This window comes from Pseudorca crassidens, chromosome 1, assembly GCF_039906515.1.
Source record: "Pseudorca crassidens isolate mPseCra1 chromosome 1, mPseCra1.hap1, whole genome shotgun sequence".
NCBI lineage: Eukaryota > Metazoa > Chordata > Mammalia > Artiodactyla > Delphinidae > Pseudorca > Pseudorca crassidens.
The window spans coordinates 120,114,721-120,140,609 of NC_090296.1; the positions used below are offsets into that span (position 1 = coordinate 120,114,721).

Here is a 25,889-nt window from a genome sequence, read left to right on the forward strand (position 1 = left end):
TGTATAATTAGTCCTGGATAATTGCCTATATAAAGGTATGTCTGTGTTTAAGCACTGGGATTTGAAGGTAATAAAAGTAAAGGCAGCCATGTGCTTTAGTGAGCAAATTTCTTAATCTAATGAAGCCATAAATTGGTTTAACCAGTACAGTTTATAAAGCCACTGATTCCACTTTGTTAATCCCAACCTACTTTGGTTTACTAAAATATATTTACTGTTGTTGTCAGCTTGTGTTAATACTGTTTCTGTCTTTCAGTAAATCTTATTTCCATTATTGTTTTAAGCTAACAAACATAAACATGTATCATCTTAAAGTACCGCCATTCTTGCAGCCTTCTTTATCTTGTCCCCTGATACTTTAATTCTTTGTATTCTTTCATCAGTACATTTCATCAGCATAGGTCATTGTATCTTTTCATTCATTCCACAAACATTTACTGGGAACCTACTCATTAGCACATATACACAGGAGAACAACAAAAAAATTACGATACATTTCCTTTCTCTAAGAGGTTCATAATAATAAATAAATAAAATGCATAGTTTAAGTTTTATGTATAAATGTATATATAAAGTACATTTACAAAGAAGCAAATTACTCTACCTGAAGAATTTAGGGAAGCTTTACTTAGGGAGTAATATCAAAGAGTAAAATTTTGGGTTGAGGGAGTGGAGGGTAATATTAAAGAAGGGATGCCAATATTTTTTAAATAGTCCATGAACTTCTCTGTTATGTATTCTGTAGTAGCTAGAGCACAGAGTAGCAGATTACTAGAGATGAGGATGGAAAGAGTTTGACAGTTTATGATGAGTTTCATCATAGAAGGTTATTAGGACTGATAAGAAAGAATTTGGTAATATCTAATATGAGTGAGCATATAGTACAATGGGGAGTATACTGTTGGAACCTTTTTGTAACGCAGTTTGGTGATTTCTACAAATGTATATGCTCTTTGGCTTTTTGTTTAATAGTTTCATCACTTTGAATATGTCATTGTACTGCCTTCTTGCCTCCATTGTTTCTGATAAGTTAGCTATTAATTATATTTTTGTCCCCTGTTTGCTACTTTCAGGATTTGCTGTGTCTTTGGCTTAAAACAGTTTTGACTATGATATATCTAGATGTGGTTCTCCTTGTGCTTATCCTCTTTGGGGTTTCTTGAGCTCTTTGGATGTGCATGCTGGTGCACGTCCACATTTTACCTTAAATAGTTGTATGCTATATCTTCCATATTCTTTCTTTTAAATAAATAATTTCTTTCTTTTAGAATTTAAAAGGTTAATTAAATGAGAGAAAGTGCAGTTTTTCATGTTTAATCTTAAGATCTGGACTTCTCTGGTGGCGCACTGATTAAGACTCTGCCTGCCAATGCAGGGGACGTGGGTTCGAGCCCTTGTCCTGCAAGATACCACATGCCGCAGAGCAGCTAAGCTCTTGTGCCACAGCTACTGAGCCTGCCCTCTAGAGCCTGTGAGCCACAACTACGGAGCTTGTGTGCCAGAGCTACTGAAGCCCTCGCGCCTAGAGCCTGTGCTCCAGAACAAGAGAAGCCACCGCAATGAGAAGCTTGCACACCGCAATGAAGAGTAGCCCCCACTTGCTGCATCTAGAGAAAGCCTGCGTGCAGCAATGAAGACCCAACATAACCAAAATAAATAAATAAATAAATTTGTTTAAAAAAAAATCTTAAGATCCATAACTGAAATATGCTTTTTTTTTTCTTAGTATGAAAGGAACTGAATCCTTCCCAGTGATGGATTATCAGTTTTTTAAAAATTTCCAACTTGAGAGATTTTAAAAATGGTTTCTTGTTTTAATTTGAATTAAACTCATTTGGAACTTGAAACTGAAATCTGATTCTTCCTGAAGACATATTACCCTTTAGCCCTCTCAATTTGAAGCTAGCGTGTTTTCCCCTGTGTATTTTATGGTCAAGAGGTAAAGTCATTGTTCCCCTTGGTCCCAAATGCTGTTTTCAGACCATTTCGCTTCTTCACTTTAAAATCCATAAATCCTTTGAGTCTTGTTGTCCAGCTGTATCATGGTCCTTTGTGCTTTTCTCTGCTTGACATCTTGGTCTGTCCCGTTTAATTATTTGTAGTGCTGTCACCTCAAGCACAATCTTTTCTTTCTCCCAAGGCTTGCTGTCATCCAGTGTGATTTCAGTGCCCATACGTGTAGTTCATTCTACACCCTAGCCCTGTAGTTCTACAAGTGTGGTCCCCCGACCAGCAGCATCAACATCACCTAGGAGCTTGTTAAGAGAATGCATATTTTCAGGCCCAGCTCCAGACTTACTGAATCAGAAACTCTGGGGACAGGGCCCAGCATTATGAATGACAAGCTGTCTTAGTATGGTTCTGATGCATACTTATGTTTGAAAACTCTTGCCATAGCCTTTCATTTCTGTGATCTACTCGTTTCCAGGAAAATCCCCTTCACCTTAGCCATGTACTCCTAAGGCCACCACCCTAGGCCTACTCTAGTTCTACTCTTACTTTACAAAATCACGTTTATCTGCCTTTTCCTAAAAGAGTGCTCCTTGGGGTCTGTCTGTCCCACTATTCTCACTCTATGCACTTTATACACTCTCCCTAGGCATACATTGGAAATTCCCAATTTTTTTAAAAAAATTTTATTTTATTTTTTTTGGCTGCATTGGGTCTTCGTTGCTGTGCACGGGCTTTCTCTAGTTGCAGGAGCAGGGGCTACTTTTTGTTGTGGCGTGCAGGCTTCTCATTGCAGTGGCTTCTCTTGCGTGCAGAGCACAGGCTCTGGGCGTTGGCTTCAGTGTTGTGGCACACAGACTCAGTAGTTGTGACTCGCAGGCTGTAGAGCACAGGCTCTGTAGTTGTGGCACATGGGCTCAGTTGCTCCATCGCATGTGGAATCTTCCCGGACCAGGACTCGAACCTGTGTCCCCTGCATTGGCAGGCAGATTCTTAACCACTGTGCCACCAGGGAAGCCCTGGAAATTCTCAAATTTATATCTCCAGATTAACACTCTTTTTTGATCTTGGGACCCATATATCCTAGTGCCTATCAGGCATCTTCATTTGTACATTACTCTGGCTTTATCTTGTCCAGCCCTCCTACTACCTTTACCACCACCAGAATCATTCTTTTTGCTTCTCAGTATCATATAATGGCATCACTTGGTGTTAAAGATTTGCCTGAATGAGAAACCTTGGTGATATCTCTGATTCACTTTTCTCCTGCATTTTTCAGTCATCCTTGCACGAAATTCTGTAAATTCCACATCCTAATTACCTTTAAATCCATCCATTTCTCTCTGTTTCTACTGCCATTAACCTGATTCACGCCATCATCTTGTCTTAGCTGGGAATCTGCAACTAGCTCCTAAGTGGTTCCCTTATACCCAGTGTTACCACCTTCCAGTTCTTCTTCACAAATGGCTTTCGTTGTCCTATATTGCTTACCTATGCAACTTCATCTTTTGCCTCACCTTTTCTCACATTATTCTAGCCACGTAGAGCTTGGTTTCTTGAAAGTACTGTGCATTTTATTTGCATTTGGTTTGGTAGGATTTTTTTTACTTTTTTTTCCTACTGTCTCTTGACTTTGTTTCTTACAAGCAGTACTCGCTTTCTGTTTTACTCTTCAGTTCTCTTAATCTACTCATCATCTTAGTCATTCTTAACACCTCAGTTTAACTCATTTTAATTTTGGTTTGGATAGACATCCTATGTGTTCCTTAGCTCCTCCATATTTCCCTTACCCTGCACTTTTGTAATTGCCTGTATCCTTGTCTGTATTCTTTCTTAGGCTGTAAGTTGACCCCAGGTACCCTATTTATGTTGACTGAATTCTTTTCTTATTTCCATTCAGGATGTGTGACTTTAACCTTGGTAAAATACTACACAGAAATTATTCACTGATCTTTCAGTGCTTCTTAGACTCACTTCTTAAGATTAGTGATTCATTGGATTCACCTTTTTACTCCTTCGCAATGGGTGTGTAATAGGCCCGTGTCCTTGAATAAGTAACTGGAAATATATTATTCTCCCTGCTTTCATAAGCGTATGTTATCATTGCTAACTCCAGTGATTGATTTATGCTATGATACCATTAGGGCTATTTGGCTAAGTGGGGCTCCCCTTCTTTGATGCTTTCATGAGATTAATTTAAACTATTTATCTAAATTATTTATCACTTGAGACTGAATAAATCTTTGTCTCTTTCTGTTCATACTAGTAGTTGGTTAGTGGTTTGTGGTTTTTTTTTTTTTTTTTGGCTGCACCGTGCAGCTTGTGGGATCTTAGTTCCCCGACCAGGGATTGGACCCATGCCACGGTAGGGACAGCCTATAATCCTAACCACTAGGCCACCAGTGAACTCACAGTAGGTTAGTTTTTTTATGTAGTTGTTTGGGGCCTAAATTTCTTTTTCTGTGTATAGCTTCTCTAGTAATCTTAGGGATGATAAAGGTAAACTTGTATCTGTTTAATCTTTAAAGACCTGCAAGTAATGTATTTAGTCACACCTTGACCAATCATTGTTATCATTAACACATATCTGGAATTGTGATGTTCTGATTCAACATCCTGCAGGCTGTGTCTAAAAAATGGAATGGTTTATTTTCATATATGGGGGTTTTTAGAAACAGATAAGCAGAGATGATGACAGACACTCATTGCCACTCAGTTCTAGCAAAATTATTCCAGATGATTTTTTTTTAAAGCTTTAAGTGATACATAAGATTTTAAAAAATGAACTAAAAATAGAGTTACCATATGATTCAACAATCCCACTCCTGGGCATATGTCCAGACAGAACTGTAATTCAAAAAGATACATGAACCCCTGTGTTCATAGCGCACTATTTACAATAGCCAAGACATGGAAACAACCTCAATGTCCGTCAACAGATGAATGGATAAAGAAGATGCTGTACATATATACAGTGGAATACTACTCAGCCATAAAAAAGAATGAAATAATGCCATTTCAAGCAACATGGATGGACCTAGAGATTATCATACTAAGTGAAGTAAGTCAGAAAGAGAAAGACAAATACCATATGATATGACTTATATGTGGAATCTAAAATATGACACAAATTAATTTATCTACCAAAGAGAAACAGACTTAGAGAACAGACTTGTGGTTGCCAAGGGGAGGGGGCATGGGGGAGGGATGGCTTGGGAGTCTGGGGTTAACAGATGCAAACTATTACGTATAGAATGGATAAACAACAAGGTCCTACTATATAACGCAGGGAACTATATTCAATATCCTGTGATAAACTGTAATGGAAAGAATATAAAATAATGTGTATATATATATATATATATATATATATATATATAACTGAATCACTTTGCTCTACAGCAGAAATTAACACAACATTGTAAGTCAAGTATACTTCAATTATAAAAAAAGATTTTTTAAAAATGTATCTTAGGATCTTGGTATTGATAATCCATACCTCTATTGGCTAATTCCTCACTTGTCTGAAAAGGGCAGAAATGTTCTTTTAAAAATAGATTGTCTTAAATTAGATAATATAACTTAAAAGCTATTCTTCGATAGTTATTTCCTGTTCCATCAACTTTAAGTAGTAAATCTTAACTACTTACTATGTAAGGTGAGGAAATTGCTGCCTCTGTGCTGTCATTCACCTTTAATCTCTTCTACCCCCTAATTTCTGTTAGATACATAATTACTTTATATTGTCAACTTTATACTTAAATCTATTCTGGAACAGTTTCTTTTATGTTTTGTCAGTAGGTTTAGTCACGAAATGGTAAGCCAGTGCTTTTATAATATTATAATTGTAAATATTACATAAAACCAAGTAATTGAATGGATCCAGAGCAAAGTAAATGTAGTCCTGTAAGTCTGTGCTGCTCCAAGAAGAATGAATATTCCAAGCATCCAAGTCAGACGATTATTTTTTACATTCTATCACATAGGCTTGTGAAGCTGTGTAGACCCTCAGATGATTTGTACCATCTGAGGCAAGAGACAAACTAAACTTTGATATGTGTATTAATCACAGTATAGTAGAGCATCTCGTCTTTTACAGTGGAAATACATCATTTTTATTTAATTATAATCAGTTCAATTTGCTGTGCATTGGTTTTTGTTTTTACTTTTTGAATTAAGTTCTAAAATAAATTCAATAAAGTGTGTAAAGTACATTTACTTTAGAAATATGTTTTATTAACCACCCAGATCAAGGTACAGAATTTTTCCAGTACCCAGAATATTCATCCTTGTGACCCTTCCCAGACAGTATCCATCTCACCCCCACTACCTATTCTGACTTCTGTCACCACCAGTTAATTTTACCTGTTTTTGAACCTCATTTAAATAGAATTGTGTAGCATGTTCTTTTTCTGAGTGTGTATCGGCTTCAGTTAATGTAATGTGTTTCTTTGAGGTATGTGCATGTTGTTAAGTATATATGTATGTTTTTAGGTTTGTTTTGTTTTTGCTATGTAGTATTTCATTCTCCTGATAATAGATACTTGGAGTTTTTTTGGTTTGTTTGTTTGGTTTTGACTACTGTGAAAAAACTACAAAGAATATTCCAGAAGTGTCTGGGTAGATATGCACTGATTTCTTTTGGGTATATACTGAAGAGTGAGATTTTTAGCCTTACAATAGGTACTGCCAGAGTATCTACTTTTTCAGAGTAGTTGTACCTCCACTTCTCCTAGTTATGTGTGACTGCTCTAGTCCTTGTTCACACTTGTATCACTAGTCTTTTCTAATTTTAGCCATTTTGGTGGGTATATAGGGATATCTCATGGTGGTTTTAATTTGCATTTCCTTGATGGGTGATGATGTCAGACACCTTTCCTTGGATATCCCTTTTTACGAAGCGCCCATTCAAGTCACTTTCTCATTATTAAAATTTTGTTATTTTGTCTATTTGTTAATTACTTTCTAAGAATTCTTAAAATATTCTCATATGAGTCTTTTGTTAGATATATGTATTACAACTATTTTCCCCAATGTGTGGCTTACCTTTATTCTCTCTGAATGATGTTTGGTGAACAGAAGTTTTTATTTTAATGGCATCTAATTCCTTATTTTCCCTCATTTATGATTATTGCTACTTACGAAATCTTTGCTTACCCCCAAGGTTGTATTTATTTTTAAGGCAGTCTACAGAGAGTTTATGGAGAATGCTTTGAAAACATGTGACTTTAAAGTTGTATGTCTCATGGTGGAGTAAATTAATGCTCCCCCCCCATCATTTCTCTACGATGAAACAGAAAAACACTACTTCAGTATTCTAAGTAGGAAATTAATCACAAATGTATAGAATACTGTCCATTTTAAAATATATGCTTAAGGGATCAGAACTCAAGTTCACACTGAAAATAATTTCCTCGTCTCATTGAAATGCAAAATGAAATAATTTGTCAAGCTTTGGTAATTAATAAGGTAAAGTGTATATATATAGGGATTAAATTACTGATAATTATTAAACTTTTAATAATGTTTTTGAACTATAAATGTGAAGTTCCAGATTGAAGGGAAGCAGAGAAGGGTGTTGTAGGGCTGCGTGAAGCTGATTGTGTCAGGCCTAATAGGCCATTAAGGTTTTTGGCTTTTATTCTAAGATAGAGTCATGAGAGGATTTTGAGCAGAGGAATGACTTGGTCATAGAGGATTGCTCTGACTGCTCATATTAAAAAGAGACTAAGTGGGAGCAAGGAGATGGCGAGACTATTAAAACAGTCCAGAAGAGAAATGATGTTGGTTTGATCCAAGACTGTAGCCGAGGAGGTAGTGAGAAATGGTTGGATTTTGGATGTGTTTTCAAGGTAGAGTTAGAGTCAAACTCTGATAAAAGAAGGAGATGAGCCAGAGATGATTTTAAGATCATTTTGACCTTTGATTGTGATTACATGAATTCAGCTCACAGTATATGTTACATTTCTTTTTAATGACCAGAAATTTGAGCAGAGTTTTTTTATAAAGTTGTTAATCATCACATTGTCATAATCCTACAACCCAAAAAGCCTACCAGTAGGGGAAGATGGAACGTAATAGCAGCTTTTAAAAAGATTTATGAATTATTTTAATACATTGGAAAATGCCTATAATGTTAGTTTTAAAAAACTAAGATATGAAATAATATGTAGTGAATTTTCTATTTAAAATTATATATCATACATTTACAGAAAAGAAGAGGAAAGAGTCTAGATTCATAAAAATCTTGAGTGGTTATTCCTCCTGAGCAATAGGGTTAAAGGTGATTTTTATTTCATTCTTTATACTTACCTATAATTGGTTTGTCAGGGGGAGAAAAAACCCTTTTTAAAGAAAAATATTTCATCATTAGTCCTAAATAGAAGCATAATATTGTTGACTTATTCAGGGTGCTATATAAGTATAAGACATATAAGTATTATATGTTTAGTGTAAGTATACTAAAGTACTGGGCATACTAAAAAAAAAAAAATCCTGTGTTTAAAGTTACCTGGTTTCAAAGCACAGCTCTCTAGTTATCTCATTTGTAAAAGCATAGAATTATCCCAAAACTCAAGGGCGTTTAAATGCTTCTGACCCTGTGCTCAGAATGTATATATAGATGGCATTCAGTAAAAGTCTTTTTTTTTTTTACCTTGATAAAGAGCTGCCTTCTACGGTGAGAATTGGCATAATAGCTATTTTCAACATAAGTGATGGCAGCAGGACCTTGTGAAGATAATTAGCTTATTAATGGCCAGGTTGACACTTGCCTTCTTGAGAATGCTTATTCTCAAAGATGGGAGATCACTTTCTTTTTCTTCCCTATCACCAACTTAAGGCTTAGTCATTTTGGCCTAATATCTATGGCTGACCTTTATTCTCACCAGTTATGCTTAGGCTAGAATCATCTATAAGAAATCATTAGGGTTTGTCTCATCAGAGAAGCATTATGGGTAATAGAAGGAGTAAGATGTATTTGGAAATCAGGGATTCTGAATTTGAGTCTGTTTCTTAATTATTTTTTAATTGATGTGAATTTCATATAGCAATAGTCACCATTTTGACTAGTTTAAAGTACACAATTCAGTGTACCAAAAGAAATCCCATAACCACTAAACAGTCATTCCTCACTCCCTCCTCCCCCTAGACCCTGACAACCACTCATCAGTTTTCTGTCTGTATGGATTTGCTTATTCTGGACATTTCATTAAAATGGAGTCATACAGTATGTGATCTTTTGTGTTTGGCTTCTGTCACTTAACATAATGTTTTCAAGGTTCATCCATGTGGTAGCATGTATAAGGATGCCGTTCCTTTTTATGGCTAAATAATATTCCATTATATGGATATTCCATATTTCTCCATTCCTCAGTTCTTGGACATTTGAGTTATTTATACTTTTTGTGGAAACATTTGTGTTATTTGAACATTTGTATGCAAGACTTTTATTGAACACATGTTTTCGATTCCTTGGAGTGAAATTGCTGGGTCATATGGTAATTCTGTGTTTAAGTTTTTGAGGAACTGCCAAGTACACTAATCATTTTTATACCTCATTTTCAACATCTGCAAGATGTGGAGGTTTACTCATTTTAAAAATCCTTATTAAACACAGACCAGGCACTGTACTGAACATAAGAGATCTTTTCATGGAGGTTATTGTTTGGTTGGGGATAGGGAAACAAGAAGGCAGATATTAAACAAATGATTATACAGATAGCTGTCTAATGAAAATTATGACACATCCTATAAAGGAGAGGTGTATCATGTGCCATAGGAACTAAGGTAAAGGTGGTCTGTGTCTAGACTGATACGGTGAATTGTCAGAAAAGACCTCCATGAGTAACAATATATCTTAGCTGAGTGAAATAAAATATAATAGCAACTTCATCTTATATTTATTGAGTGCTTACTATTTGCCAGGCACTATTCTAGTCGGCCAGCTCTATTTCTTCTCTCCATCTTACAGATTAGTAAACTGAAAAATGGAAAAGTCAAAGAACTTACCCTCAGTTCATAGTAAGTACGTTGTGAAGCCAGTATTCTAACCTAGGTTGTCCCACCTCAGAGCCCCACTATGATAATCTTTTGTTTCCTTTCCAAGGGAGGTGGCCCCAAGCAAAAGCCTCTGAGGAAGTGTGGTGTATACTCTTTTGAAAGAATACAGATATGAGGGGAGTACACTGAAAGTAGCTCAGGACAGGTGGGGTCTTTTTTTTCTTTCTTTTTGGCCACACTGTGCCACATGCAGGATCTTAGTTTCCCAACCAGGGGTAGAATCTGTGGTCCCTGCAGTGGAAGCTCAGAATCTTAACCACTGGACCACCAGGGAAGTCCCAGGGTGGGGTCTTATGGAAGAAGAGAAGTGAGTGGGATAAGAAACTCAAGAAATAGATGAAGCCAAATTGTACAAAACTTTCCTGTTCATTTAAGAGAGTTTAATGAGATTGGACTATGCATTTTTTTTCACATCTTTATTGGAGTATAATTGCTTTACAATGGCGTGTTGGTTTCTGCCTTACAACAAAGTGAATCAGCTATACATGTGCATATATCCCCATATCTCCTCCCTCTTGCGTCTCTATCCCACCCGTCTAGATGGTCACAAAGCACCAAGCTGATCTCTTTGTACTATGTGGCTGCTTCCCACTAGCTATCTATTTTACGTTTGGTAGTGTATATATATCCATGCCACTCTCTCACTTTGTCCCAGCTTCCCCTTCCCCGTGTCCTCAAGTCCATTCTCTACATCTGCATCTTTAGTCCTGTTCTGCCCCTAGGTTTTTCAGAACCTTTTCTTTCTTAGATTCCATATATATGTGTTAACATACAGTATTTGTTTTTCTCTTTCTGACTTACTTCACTCTGTATGACAGACTCTAGGTCCATCACCTCACTACAAATAACTGAATTTTGTTTCCTTTTATGGCTGAGTAATATTCCATTGTATATATGTGCCACATCTTCTTTATCCATTCATCTGTTGATGGACACATAGGTTGCTTCCATGTCATGGCTATTGTAAGTAGAGCTGCAGTGAACATTGTGGTACATGACTCTTTTTGAATTACGGTTTTCTCAGGGTATATGCCCAGTAGTGGGATTGCTGGATCGAATGGTAGTTCTATTTTTAGTTTTTTAAGGAACCTCCATACTGTTTTCCATAGTGGCTGCATCAATTTACATTCCCACCAACAGTGCAAGAGGGTTCCCTTTTCTCCACACCCTCTCCAGCATTTATTGTTTGTAGATTTTTTGATGATGGCCATTCTGACTGGTGTGAGGTGATACCTCATTGTGGTTTTGATTTGCATTTCTCTAATGATTAGTGATGTTGAGCATCCTTTCATGTGTTTGTTGGCAATGTGTATATCTTCTTTGGAGACATGTTAATTTAGGTCTTCCACCCATTTTTGGATTGTGTTGTTTGTTTTTTTGGTATTGAGCTGCCTGAGCTGCTTGTATATTTTGGAGGTAAATCCTTCGTTAGTTGCTTCGTTTGCAAATATTTTCTCCCACTCTGAGGGATGTCTTTTCATCTTGTTTATGGTTTCCTTTGCTGTGCAAAAACTTTTAAGTTTCATTAGGTCCCATTTGTTTATTTTTGTTTTTATTTCCATTTCTCTAGGAGATGGGTCAAAAAGGATCTTGCTGTGATTTATGTCATAGAGTGTTCTGCCTATGTTTTCCTCTAAGAGTTTTATAGTCTCTGGCCTTACACTTAGGACTTTAATCCATTTTGAGTTTATTTTTGTGTATAGTGTTCGAGAGTGTTCTAATTTCATTCTTTTACATGTAGCTGTCCAGTTTTTCCAGCACCACTTACTGAAGAGGCTGTCTTTTCTCCATTGTATATTCTTGCCTCCTGTAGCAAAAATAAGGTGACCATATGTGCATGGGTTTATCTCTGGGCTTACTGTTCTGTTCCATTGATCTATATTTCTCTTTTTCTGCCAGTACCATACTGTCTTGATTACTGTAGCTTTGTAGTATAGTTTGAAGTCTGGGAGCCTGATTCCTCCAGCTCTGCTTTTCTCTGTCAAGATTGCTTTGGCTATTCGGGGTCTTTTGTGTTTCCATACAAATTGTGAAATTTTTTGTTCTAGTTCTGTGAAAAATGCCAGTGGTAGTTTGATAGGGATTGCATTGAATCTGTGGCTTGCTTTGGGTAGTATAGTCATTTTCACAATGTTGATTGTTCCAATCCAAGAGCATGGTATATCTCTCCATCTGTTTGTATCATCTTTAATTTCTTTCATCACTGTCTACAGTTTTCTGCGTACAGGTCTTTTGTCTCCTTAGGTAGGTTTATTCCTAGGTATTTTATTCTTTTTGTTGCAGTGGTAAATGGGAGGGTTTCCTTAATTTCTCATTGAGATTTTTCATCATTAGGAAAAATGATGTATAGGAATGCAAGAGATTTCTGTGCATTAATTTTGTATCCTGCTACTTTGCCAAATTCATTGATTAGCTCTAGTAGTTTTCTGGTAGCATCTTTAGGATTCTCTGTAGTATCGTGTCATCTGCAGACAGTGACAGCTTTACTTCTTTTCCAATTTGGATTCCTTTTATTTCTTTTTCTTCTCTCATTGCTGTGGCTAAAACTTCCAAAACTGTGTTGAATAATAGTGGTGAGAGTGGGCAGCCTTGTCTTGTTCCTGATCTTAGAGGAAATGCTTTCAGTTTTTCACCATTGAGAATGATGTTGGCTGTGGGTTTGTCATATATGGCCTTTATTATGTTGAGGTAGGTTCCCTCTGTGCCTACTTTCTGGAGAGTTTTTATCATAAATGGGTGTTGCATTTTGTCGAAAGCTTTTTCTGCATCTATTGAGATCATATGGTTTTTCTCCTTCAGTTTGTTAATATGATTTATCGTGTTGAGTGATATGTGTATACTGAAGAATCCTTGCATTCTTGGGATAAACCTCACTTGATCATGGTGTATGATCCCTTTAATGTGCTGTTGTATTCTGTTTGCTAGTATTTTGTTGAGAATTTTTGCGTGTATCTTCGTCAGTGATATTGGTCTATAGTTTTCTTTCTTTGTGACATCTTTGGTTTTGGTATCGGGGTGATGGTGGCCTCATAGAATGAGTTTGGGAGTGTTCCTCCCTCTGCTATATTTTGGAAGAGTTTGAGAAGGATAGTTGTTAGCTCTTTTCTAAATGTTTGATATAATTTGCCTGTGAAGCCATCTGGTCCTGGGCTTTTGTTTGTTGGAAGATTTTTAATCACAGTCTCAATTTCAGTGCTTGTGATTGGTCTGCTTATATTTTCTATTCCTTCCTGTTTCAGTCTCAGAAGGTTGTGGTTTTCTAAGAATTTGTCCATTTCTTCCAGGTTGTTGGAATGTAGTTGCTTGTAGTAATCTCTCATATTTCTGCAGTGTCAGTTGTTACCTCTCCTTTTTCATTTCTAATTCTATTGCTTTGAGTGTTCTCCCTTTTTTTCTTGATGGGTCTGGCTAATGGTTTATCAATTTTATCTTCCCTAGGAACCAGCTTTATTTTTATTGATCTTTGCTATTGTTTCCTTAATTGCTTTTTCATTTATTTCTGGTGAATATGATTTCTTTCCTTCTTTATGATTTCTTTCCTTCTGCTAACTTTGGAGTGTTTCTGTTCTTCTTTCTCTAATTGCTTTAGGTGTAAGGGTAGGTTGTTTATTTGAGATTTTTCTTGTTTCTTGAGGTAGGATTGTATTGCTATAAACTTCCCTCTTAGAACTGCTTTTGCTGCATCCCATAGGTTTTGGGTCATTGTGTTTTCATTGTCATTTGTTTGTAGGTATTTTTTGATTTCCTCTTTGATTTCTTCAGTGATCTCTTGGTTATTTAGTAGTGTATTGTTTAGCTGCCATGTGTTTGTATTTTTTTTACAGATTTTTTCCTGTAATTGATATCTAGTCTTATAGCGTTGTGGTTGGAAAAGATACTTGATACGATTTCAGTTTTCTTAAATTTACCAAGGCTTGATTTGTGACCCAAGATATAATCTGTCCTGGAGAATGTTCCATGAGCACTTGAGAAGAAAGTGTATTCTGTTGTTTTTGGTTGGAATGTCCTATAAATGTCAATTAAGTCCATCTTGTATAATGTATCATTTAAAGCTTGTGTCTCCCTATTTGTTTTCATTTTAGATTATCTGTCATTGGTGAAAGTGGGATGTTAAAGTCCCCTACTATGATTGTGTTACTGTCAGTTTCCCCTTTTATGGCTGTTAGTATTTGCCTTATGTATTGAGGTGCTCCTATGTTGGGTGCATAAATATTTACAATTGTTATATCTTCTTCTTGGATCCATCCCTTGATCATTATGTAATGTCCTTCTTTGTCTCTTGTAATAGTCTTTATTTTAAGGTCTGTTTTGTCTGATATGAGAATTGCTACTCCAGCTTTCTTTTGATTTCCATTTGCATGGAATATCCTTTTCCATCCCCTCCCTTTCAGTCTGTATATATCCCTAGGTCTGAAGTGGGTCTCTTGTAAACAGCATATATACGGGTCTTGTTTTTGTATCCATTCAGCCAGTCTATGTCTTTTGGTTGGAGCATTTAATCCATTTACATTCAAGGTAGTTATCCATATGTATGTTCCTATTACCAGTTTCTTAATTGTTTTGGGTTTGTTATTATAGGTCTTTTCCTTCTCTTGTGTTTCCTGCCTAGGGAAGTTCCTTTAGCATTTGTTGTAAAGCTGCTTTAGTGGTGCTGAATTCTCTTATCTTTAGCTTGTCTGTAAAGCTTTTAATTTTTCCGTCGAATCTGAATGAGATATTTGCTGGGTAGAGTAATCTTGGTTGTAGGTATTTCCCTTTCATCACTTTAAATATGTCCTACCACTCTCTTCTGGCTTGCAGAGTTTCTGCTGGAAGATTAGCTGTTAATCTTATGGGGATTCCCTTGTATGTTATTAATTGTTTTTCCCTTGCTGCTTTTAATATTTTTTCTTTGTATTTAATTTTTGATAGTTTGATTCATATGTGTCTTGGCGTGTCTCTCTTTGGATTTATCCTGTACGGGACTCTGCGCTTCCTGGACTTGATTGACTATTTCTTTTCCCATATTAGGGAAGTTTTGAAGTATCATCTCTTCAAATATTTTTTCAGTCCCTTTCTTTTTCTCTTCTTCTTCTGGGAACCCTATAAATTGAATGTTGGTGCGTTTGATGTTGTCCCAGAGGTCTCTGAGACTGTCATCAGTTCTTTTCGTTCTTCTTTATTCTGCTCTGCGGTAGTTATTTCCACCATTTTATCTTCCAGGTCACTTACCTGTTCTTCTGCCTCAGTTATTCTGCTGTTGATTCCTTCTAGAGAATTTTTAATTTAATGTATTGTGTTGTTCATCATTGTTTGTTTGCTCTTTAGTTCTCCTAGGTCCTTGTTAAACGTTTCTTGTATTTTCCCCATTCTCTTTCCAAGATTTTGTATGATCTTTATTGTCATTACTCTGAATTCTTTTTCAGCTAGACTGCCTGTTTCCTGTTCATTTGTTTGGTCTGGTGGGTTTTTACCTTGCTCCTTCATCTGCTGTGTGTTTCTCTGTCTTCTCATTTTGCTTAACTTACTGTGTTTGGGATCTCCGTTTCGCAGGCTGCATGTTCGTAGTTACCGGTTTTTTTTTTGTTGTCTTCCCCCAGTGGCTAAGGTTGATTCAGTGGGTTGTGCAGGCTTTCTGGTGGAGAGGACTGGTGCCTGTGTTCTGGTGGATGAGGCTGGATTTTACCTTTCTGGTGGGCATGACTGCGTCCAGTGGCGTGTTTTGGGGTGTCTATGACCTCATTATGATTTTAGGCAGTCCCTGTGCTAATGCGTGGGATTGTGTTCCTGTCTTGCTAGTTGTTTGGCATAGGGTGTCCAGCACTGTAGCTTGCCGGTTGTTGAGTGCAGCTGGGTCTTAGCGTTGAGATGGAGATCTCTGGGAGAGCTTTCGCCGTTTGATATTATGTGGAGCCGGGAGGCCTCTGGTGGACCAATGTCATGAACTCGGCTCTCCCACCTCAGAGGTAGAGGCCTGACACCTGCCGGAGCACCAAGACCCTGTTAGGCACCCGGCTCAGAAGAAAAGGGAGAAGAAAATTAAGAAAGAAAAAAATAGAATAAATTAAAGTTATTAAAATAAAAGATAAATTATTAAAAATTAAAAAGTAGTTTAAAGAAAGAATAATAATAAAAAAAGACAGCAACCAAACCAAAAAACAAATCCACCAGTGATAAGCAGCGCTAAAAAGTATACTTAAAACAACAACATAAAAACGGACAGACAGAGCCCTAGGACAAATGGTAAAAGCAAAGCCATACAGACAAAATCACACAAAGAAGCATACACATACACACTCACAAAAAGAGAAAAAGTAAGTATATATATATATTTATTTATTTTAAAAAAAGGAAGAGAGCAACCAAATGAGTAAACAAATCTAGCAATGATAATAAACTCTAAACACTAAACTAAGATAATCATAAAACCAAAAACAAATTAGATGTAGAAAGCAAACCCCAAGTCTACAGTTGCTCCCAAATTCTACCACCTCAATTTTGGGATGATTCGTTGTCTATTCAGGTATTCCAGAGATGCAGGGTACATCAAGTTGATTGCGGGGATTTAATCCTCTGCTCCTGAGGCTGCTGGGAGAGATTTCCCTTTCTCTTCTTTGTTTGCACAGCTCCTGGGGTTCAGCTTTGGGTTTGGCCCCGCCTCTGCGCGTAGGTCGCCTGAGGGTGTCTGTTCTTGGCCCAGACAGGATGGGGTTAAAGTAGCAGCTGATGAGGAGGCTCTGGCTCACTCAGGCCAGAGGCAGGGAGGGGTAGGGATGCGCGGCAGAGGCCAGCGTGATGTTGCACCAGCCTGAGGCGTGCCGTGCGTTTTGCCGTTCTGCCGTTCTGCCGGGGAAGTTGTCCCTGGATCACGGGACCCTGGCCGTGGCGGCGTGCTCGTGGGAGGGGAGGTGTGGATAGTGACCTGTGCTTGCACACAGGCTTCTTGGTAGCTGTAGCAGCAGCCTTAGCGTTTTATGCCCGTCTCTCGTGTCCGCTCTGTGAGCCTAGGCTCGTACCCGTCTCTGAGCTCGTCTAGGCGGTGCTCTGAATCCCCTCTCCTTACGCACCCCGAAACAATCGTCTCTTGCCTCTTAGGCAGTTCCAGAGTTTTTCCCGGACTCCCTCCCGGCCCTCTGGCGCACTAGCCCCCTTCAGGCTGTGATCACGCAGCCAACCCCATTCCTCTCCTTGGGGTCTGACCTCCGAAGCCCGAACCTCAGCTCCCAGCCCCCACCCGCCCTGGTGGGTGAGCAGACAAGCCTCTTGGACTGGTGAGTGCTGGTTGGCACTGATCCTCTGTGCGGGAATCTCTCCGCCTTGCCCTCTGCACCTCTGTTGCTGTGCTCTCCTCTGTGGCTTTGAGGCTTCCCCCCTGCCACCCCCCCCCCACTCCCCCGTCTCTGCCAGTGAAGGGGCTTCCTAGTGTGTGGAAACTTTTCCTCCTTCACACCTCCCTCCCAGAGGTGCAGGTCATGTCCCTATTCTTTTGTCTCTGTTTTTTCTTTTTCTTTTCCCCTACCCAGGTATGTGGGGAGTTTCTTGCCTTTTGGGAAGTCTGAGGTCTTCTGCCAGCATTCAGTAGGTGTTCTCTAGGAGTTGTTCCACATGTAGATGTATTACTGATGTATTTGTGGGGAGGAAGGTGATGTCTATGTCTTACTCCTCCACCATCTTGAAGGTTTCTCTCTGGACTGTGCATTTTTGATATCATTCTTGCTGGGTTTGTGAGTTACTCTTTTTCTGCTTTAACACCATTTTCTTATAATACTCACAGGAGTATTTACCATTAAAATTAATGAAACTTAAGCTTCAGGGTTCTTCACTTTCATGGGTTCCTGTGAGTTCAAGAAATTCTTGTGAATTAAGGTGTTCTAGGTGGATAAAGGAAGCCAGGTTGCAGTCAATAAGCATTTCTGATAAATTACCAAAAGATTTCAGAAGAAGGAGGCTATCAAAATTGTATCTAGCAAACCTGGATCAATTTCTGAACATTCCTACCAACATCCCTTATTTCATACACAGATTTTTGGGAGGGGATCTTAGAAAAGGTGGCTGAGAATTACTGTCTTAAGGCAAGATATCAGAGTCAGAAAACTCTGAAAGGGGCCTAAATTTGACAATATTGGTAAGTCATTAGACTACAATACAAACTGGGTAAAAACAGAATATTTAGAGTATAAGAAATGGGGAAATGTCTACCAAAATAAAACTATAGAAACTTTGAAATTATTGTTTTGATTCCTACAGTTCCATTTGTTGACAGTTTATGTATTTTAGTATTTTCAATTTAAGGCAGTTTTTATAGCACAGAGCATTGAAATTTTATTTTATAAATGTGGAAAATATTCTTAGCTGAAAACTTCCTAATAAACTTTTATTCTCGCTTTCAGGCGCCTGATCACAGATTCAAAAGTTAAATTAAAGTATCAGCATTTAATAACAAATAGCTTTGTAGAGGTAAGTGATCGCATAAGTTTTCCTTCTTTAAGTAAAAGGAATTCTGTTTATTAATAGAAATATCAGTTTGTCTTATATAAGAAACACCTTTACAGTAACTTCAGTTTTTGTCTTCATTTATGAAGCATACCAAAATACCTTTATTCTCAAAGGAATGTGATAAACCAATAAGTAGATGTCTTTTCATCGATCTTGAGCTTTGAAAATAAAATTATTTTATAGTCTTCCTTTTTCCCTAGCAGAGAATTTTAGCTGATTATTAGTGATGTCATGTTTAATCATGTTGGGCCCTCTAACCCTGCTATATCTCTGCTTGTTTTACCTTCCATTACCAGTAAACTTCGTTTAAAAAGAATTATGTAGTGTTTTTTTGTTTGTTTTTATCAAATATGTCTTAACAGAAGTTGGCAAACTATGGCCTGCCTGTTTTTGTAAATAAAGATTTATTTGAACATGCAGTTTTATTCTGTGACTGCTTTTGAGCTGCAGTGGCAGAGTTGAGTCGTTGCTAAAGAGGCCATATGGCCCACGGAGCCAAATATCTCTACTTTCTGGCTCTGTGTGAAAGAAGTTTGCCAGCCCCTGTACAAGAGCACCAGTGTAACTTGGTATTTCAAATTCTAGAATGTAATTTTAATTTTTATTAGAGATTAAACTGAAGGTCATATCTTCTAGAAAATAGCATTTTTTAGGAATAGTATATTTTTTGAAATGGTCAATAAACGAGTTCTGATGGACTGTTCCTTGAGCCATGTTTTGTCACATAATAAAAATACTTCAAAAGTTATATTTCTTTTGATGAATTAAAATGGAATCTTTGCTGGGGTTTAGGCACTGGCTTTTGTTCTTAGAAGAGCTTTCTATGGTCAAAGAGAGAAACTCCACGTGTATTCCTCAGCTTGTTTCATACTATTCTATAGCATGTAAACGCCTTCCCTAAGTAGAAGCGTATCTTGTTTTCTTGTATCTTTTAAAATTGCCCTGAAATAGAACCATAGACAAATTGATGCTTGTTAATGATCACATAATGGTGATCATTTATTTTAAAGTTCTCAGTGGGATTTTGAAGATAGAATAAGAGATAGGTTATATATTTTATAATACCAGGTCTTCAAGGGATGTATAATCTTAGAAGAACAGTACGTCCAAAAGCATTGCTGTAGGAGACTAAGTATTGGTGGCTGGTATTTTTGTGTCGGTGACACCATCCCCACTTTGTGATAGTGAGGAAGTAGTATAAATAATTGCATGGCGTACTGGAAAATCTTGCATCATGATTTAATTTGCTGTCATTTTTTATGTTCCAACTTGTATTTCAGTGCAATCGACTGTTAAAGTGGTGTCCTGCCCCAGATTGCCACCATGTTGTTAAAGTCCAATATCCTGATGCTAAACCTGTTCGCTGCAAATGTGGGCGCCAGTTTTGGTAAGCAAGTGATTTCTTAAATTGGAGTACTGCACATAGCTTTTCTATTTATTTTTGTTAGTAAAATAGTAGAAAAAAAGCAACTATACCCCAATTTTAAAAAAAGAAAAAGAAAAAAATAGTAGAAAATATTCTTTATCTGAGGTAGGTGGGTGATGTTGACTTTAAATAGTTTGTATTTCTTTTAAATAAAAATTCGATTAAAAAGTCACATCTTAAGATAGTTTTTCCTCTTTGTTGCTCTAACTTTTGGATTTATTTTCTTATGGGAAAAAAAAATGCGGCTGTAATCACATTCTCTTGTGTGCTCCAGTGGAACGTATGTGGCAGCAAATTTAAAGATCTGGGACAAAAACTCAGTTCTTCTCATTTCTTTTTTTTTCAACTTTATCTGTTTTATATTTATATATATTATATTTATATTTTATATATTATATTATTACATTATTTATTGTAAATTTTAAAAGTTCTCATTTCTGATTGACTGCTTATTTTGTCAAATTATGTTTGGTTCCCTTATAGCTCTTGATCTGTTTTCAGGTTCTCTCTTAGGAAATAAAATACACAGTTAGGTGTTTTGTTTTGTTTTTATTTTTTATTTATTTTTGCTGTACGCGGGCCTCTCACTGTTGTGGCCTCCCCCGTTGCGGAGCACAGGCTCCAGACGCGCAGGCTTAGCGGCCATGGCTCACGGGCCCAGCCACTCCACGGCATGTGGGATCTTCCCAGACCGGGTCACGAACCCGTGTCCCCTGCATCGGCAGGTGGACTCTCAACCACTGCGCCACCAGGGAAGCCCTTATTTTGTTTTTAATTTCCTTTATTCTGACAAGTTTAATCTTATTCCTAAAAATATGCAGAAAATTTGGAAAGATAAAACTTAGTTGATAGATGTGCTTTCTTTAACTAAGAGTTCTTCTATGGGGCCCCTGGCCACAGCTTTCTTGGTAACCTGGATTCCTGGGAGTGCTATAGCATACTCTTTAGCCTTTGAATTTTAGGTTCAGTTTAGCAGGGAATTTCCAGTATCACGTATTAGAGAGTGAAGATGATCTTCCATTCCCTTATGGATCTTTTAGGAATGAGAAGCCAGTCAAGCCAGGGGGCTCTGTAACTAACAAATAAACATTTTATTGGTATTCCGTATCATTCTTCTTTTTTCTCCAAACATCTATAGAATTAGACATATACATCATTAATACTAAATATTTCCAAAAAGAGTAGGTAAACTCATAGAGATTAAATTTATGTAAAATACATGCTATTTTGGTAAAGGTTAAATATGCATTATTGTTTCAGAGTTTACCCTGTAGACAGAGGGTAGAGTCTGATTCCTTACCTAGTTTCAAATATACTTTTAGTATGAAATATTTCAAATACAGACTTAAGTATAGAGAATAACGAGTACTTACATAGTTACAACCCAGCTTAATCAGAATCAGTATTTTGTTTGTTTTTGTCTAGAAATAAAGCCTGACAGGTACATTTGAAGCTTCTTTTTTTTTTTTGCGTTACGCGGGCCTCTCACTGTTGTGGCCTCTCCCGTTGCGGAGCACAGGCTCCGGACGCGCAGGCCCAGCGGCCATGGCTCACAGGCCCAGCCGCTCTGTGGCATGTGGGATCTTCCCGGACCGGGCACGAACCCGTGTCCCCTGCATTGGCAGGCAGACCCTCAACCACTGCGCCACCAGGGAAGTGCCATTTGAAGCTTCTTGATGTTCCCTTCTCCATTCCATTCCCCACGTTCATCTCCAGAAGTAACCATTATCCTGACTTCATTTAAACTGATGTAGCACTTTATTCTTCTTATTTGCAAGGGATTTTTAGCATTCCCAAATTACTTGATTAGCTAATTAATCAGCCATACCATGGTTACTTTTTCACAAGCATTTGTGTTTATTCTTAATTTATACTTTTTAAACAAATGTATATACCTTGTGCCTAGAAAACAGAAAGGGATTAGCAGTTAATATAGTCTTAGAGAATATGTAGACATAGTCTTTTGCTTTATACCTTGTTTGGTACAATTTATCTCTACTGGCTGAGATTCATTTGTTTGGATCATGCAGAGATATGACTTGTTTGCTTCCCACATATTGCTTACTGTGCATTAGTACTGAAGTATAGAATTACCCTACAAAGTCATTCTTTAACTCTTCATTTGGAGTGTTAAATAAAATATTTAATATATACCTATGGTAAGCGTTGGTTGAAATTTAAGTTCAAATTATTGAACATGATTTCATTTTGGTTTCAGTTAGATAGTGGTTGCAGCAAGGAATTATACATATTAAAAACTATCAGAAAAATACAAATCTAACTATACTGATTTTTTTGTCTTTACAGTTTGGTAGCTATTTAAATAGTCATCTATTGTGAAATTGTCATCATAGAATATCTTCATGCTTACAAGTCATTCCTCATTTCACACACAGACACCCAAATATGTGTTGGTCCCAGTACTAAATGCTAAATAATTTACTGTAGAATAAAATAGGCATGGTTCCTGTCCTTGTATTTTGCAGTCACTAGAAACTGGTGAAAGTATTGAGGAACTGTAAAGCATGAAGTTGTTTGTTTGTCTTTACTTACAGTAGGTAAGACTTAATTCTTTTAACTCTTGTGTCACTTAACAGCTTTAACTGTGGAGAAAATTGGCATGACCCTGTTAAATGTAAGGTGAGTTTGCCTGGCATTTTCATTTTTAAATAAGGTAGTAGAGTACTTCTAAGACTTAATGACTGAAAGCCACAGCCCACAAGTTTGTTATTTATTCATTAGTAAATGGAAGATAGTATTTTGCCCTTTTTATTTCAGGTGATGTTTGCAAGTATTCAGGGAACATTCCTTAGGAATAAAGTCATCTCCTGATTATTATCAAGATAATGAGGGTTAAGGCACCTCCCTTGGAAGGCTTTGTAATTAGCTAAGGGGAATGACACACCTTGCAGCTGTGCCTCTCCTTGAGCTCTAGGTTCCGCATTTAGCTTCAGCCAGAGAAAGTTCTCCTTTGGTTGATTTTTTATGTACCTGGACTGGATATGAGAATCACAGGATTTCTTGGTTTAAAAGGTAGTAAACCCAGTGATAGTCTTATCCTTTGGTTTTTACATTTAAGCTTGACTGAATTTAAGTGTTGATGTAATTTGCTATCCTTGAGTCTTCTGTTGTACTGAAAACGGTTCCTGTTTTCAAACAGTGGTTGAAGAAGTGGATTAAAAAGTGTGATGATGACAGTGAAACCTCTAATTGGATTGCAGCCAACACAAAGGTTGGTATTTTCCTTCAGTAAACTCTTGGTATTGAAACGGATAAGGATAGGTGTATCAGCATTAGCAAAAGTAGTAAGTTTACCTAATAAAGGGCCTTGTTTTACCTTTTTCTTGATTAAGGTTTACTTTTTATTTTCAGAATTATTGCCTATTAATAATTTGCCTTTGTTTTACTGTTTGAGTTTATTTTATTGATTACTATAATGCAATATGCACGGTACTCTGCTGTAGAAGTTTTCTTCTATCAGAAAAGCAGTAGTTGATAATTTTTCTACCCTGGGGTTTGATAATATCTTTTCATACTGTTCTTGGCTGCCTTTTAGTATACAAATGTATTATAGAGTTTTTTTCCACCCAACTTTTTTTTTTTTTTTTTAACTAGGCTATATTTCTGCCTTTTAAAATCCCCAGGGTTTAACTTCTAAGGAGTCATTCTTTAGGGCAGTGTTCAGTCAGAATAACCGAGTAACTTCTTATTATGTAACTGAATTGGGCTTAACAAGTTTAACATGTTAAACTTCCAAAATATGATTTATTAAGAGACTTGAATCCTGAGAAGTAGAAGCTTTGGGGTAATATGAGTATCCTTGGTTTTTTGGCTTTTATTTTTTGAATAACATTGGTCATGATACTAGTTTCAGAATTCAGTATCTTTATGCCATGAACCACTTCTTTAACCCTAGATTAATGTCTTACAAATGCAGATAATCTTGAGCACCCTTCTTTTCTATCACTAAGTATTAAGTAAGCATTTGAATCCGAACTGTGTACCCAGCTAATTTCTTTTTTTTTTTCTTTTTTCTTTTTTTTTTGTGGTACGCGGGCCTCTCACTGTTGTGGCCTCTCCCGTTGCGGAGCACAGGCTCCGGACGCGCAGGCTCAGCGGCCATGGCTCTCGGGCCCAGCCGCTCCGCGGCATGTGGGATCTTCCCGGACCGGGGCACGAACCCGTGTCCCCTGCATCGGCAGGCGGACTCTCAACCACTGCGCCACCAGGGAAGCCCCCCAGCTAATTTCTTAGTAGAAAATTGTGTAAACGTTCAATCTTACATCCTATTCGTATAGGAAGTGACTTGGGTCATGGATAATAGGGCTATTCATGGGCTATTCATTTTTATTATTGTCTTTCATATATGAAGATGATGTTTTAAAGACAATTGAGTTGTTTGACCAGAGTTAGTTACAGCTTTGCGCTCTTCCATCACTCAATCTCAGGATACTGATAAGAATGAGTGCTTAAATGATGAAGGCCAGCACATGATTTTAAACCATTAGTACCCTGCTCTACCCCAAAAGATTAAAATATATGTATACATTTCTATCTCCCAGAAAGCATTAGCAGTAAAACAGTGAGTCCTGTGGCATAAAACAAATGCCCACATCTTTGAGGAATGTAGTTTTGAAGTTGATATTTCTGTACTCTCTAAAACCATCATGATAAACATACCTTATGGCACTCAAAAAAACCTAACTATAATGTCAGGAAGTGGTTGCTTTTGTTGTTTTTTTAAAACTTTCCTGGTAACCAAGCATTCTTTTTCAAAAATTGAAGATTTCCCCACCAGAAATGTTCATTAAAATCCCAGAATCTGCTTTCAAACTAGTATTTAGAATAGGGCAGTTATACTTTCCCTAAGTAGATTGATTAAACTGTAGCCCTCTTTCGGCATCTAGAAAAATCCCCAAATACTCTAAATCCCCAAGATGTTTAAAATAGGGAGTATAGGCTTGAATACGTTTTGAGTTTGTTTAGAAGGTAGAATATTAAGCAAGAATGGCAATTTGTAATAACAGATTTATCTACTTGGCAGTTTTGAGATGAAACTGAGGAGTTTTTCTCCTGAGACATTTCAGAAGCTTATTTTTTTTATTAGCTTTTTTAAAGGATTTGCAAATTGTTGTTATATTAAGAAATTAGTACTTATTAGTTAATTATAGCTAAGAAATATAGAATGAAACAGATATATTAGGCCTGGAATTTGCTTCTTTGGGAAAATGTAGTATGTTTTTATGTGAGTGACTTCAAAAATTTGATTGAAAATGTATAATTAAATATTGCTGTACTGACCTATTGAATTACTATAGTTTATGGGTAGTATAGTCTGTTCACAGTAGCTGAATTGCAAGCAATATAATGGGTGATACTCTCGCCCCGTTATGGGAGTAACAGATGTCAGATACAAAAATGTACAACAAAATCCAAGCTTTACATCTTATAGTTTTATTAAATATAATGAGTAAGTTTAATTTTCTAGATTTTTCAAGAGAAAAAAAAAGTGCCTGCAGGGTAATAACTTTGGCTCATTACCAACCGAGAAAATGATACAGTCTTGGAAAAAAGAAAAGTGATCTCTGTAGCACAATTGTAAATGGACCACAAGAAAGTTGGGAAATTCAGTAGCCACAAAAAGAATTTACCAGTCTTGCTTGCCTGATTCCTGAGGCCAAATTGCTTGGGTTTGTATCCTGACTCTACCATTTGCTACCTGTGTTACCTTGGACTAGTTTCTTTAAAATTTTCTTAGTTTATTCATCTGACAGATGGAAATAGGAGTAGGGCCACTATAAAGATTGTGAGTTAATGCATATAAAACACTGAGTACAGTGTGTGGGATACAGGAAGTACTCAATGATTATTTCTAGATGACACTGGAAGGATATATTATATTTACATGGAGAAAATGTTTAACCTCCCGTAAAACTATTATTAGTATGTGTTTGGTTAAAAGTACTTAAAATGTTTT

General features: G+C 37.0%; 1 protein-coding gene across 2 annotated transcripts in view; it reads left to right on the forward strand.

Annotated features, from left to right (window-relative positions):
- ARIH1 (ariadne RBR E3 ubiquitin protein ligase 1) overlaps window positions 1-25,889 on the forward strand; it is a 120,936-nt gene that overhangs the window by 80,217 nt on the left and 14,830 nt on the right. For both annotated transcript variants that reach the window (XM_067752617.1, XM_067752609.1), the window contains 4 exons: window positions 18,381-18,447; window positions 19,767-19,873; window positions 22,510-22,552; window positions 23,073-23,144. In XM_067752617.1, coding sequence (XP_067608718.1) covers window positions 18,381-18,447; window positions 19,767-19,873; window positions 22,510-22,552; window positions 23,073-23,144 — 289 coding nt within the window. The remainder of the gene's footprint in view (window positions 1-18,380; window positions 18,448-19,766; window positions 19,874-22,509; window positions 22,553-23,072; window positions 23,145-25,889) is intronic.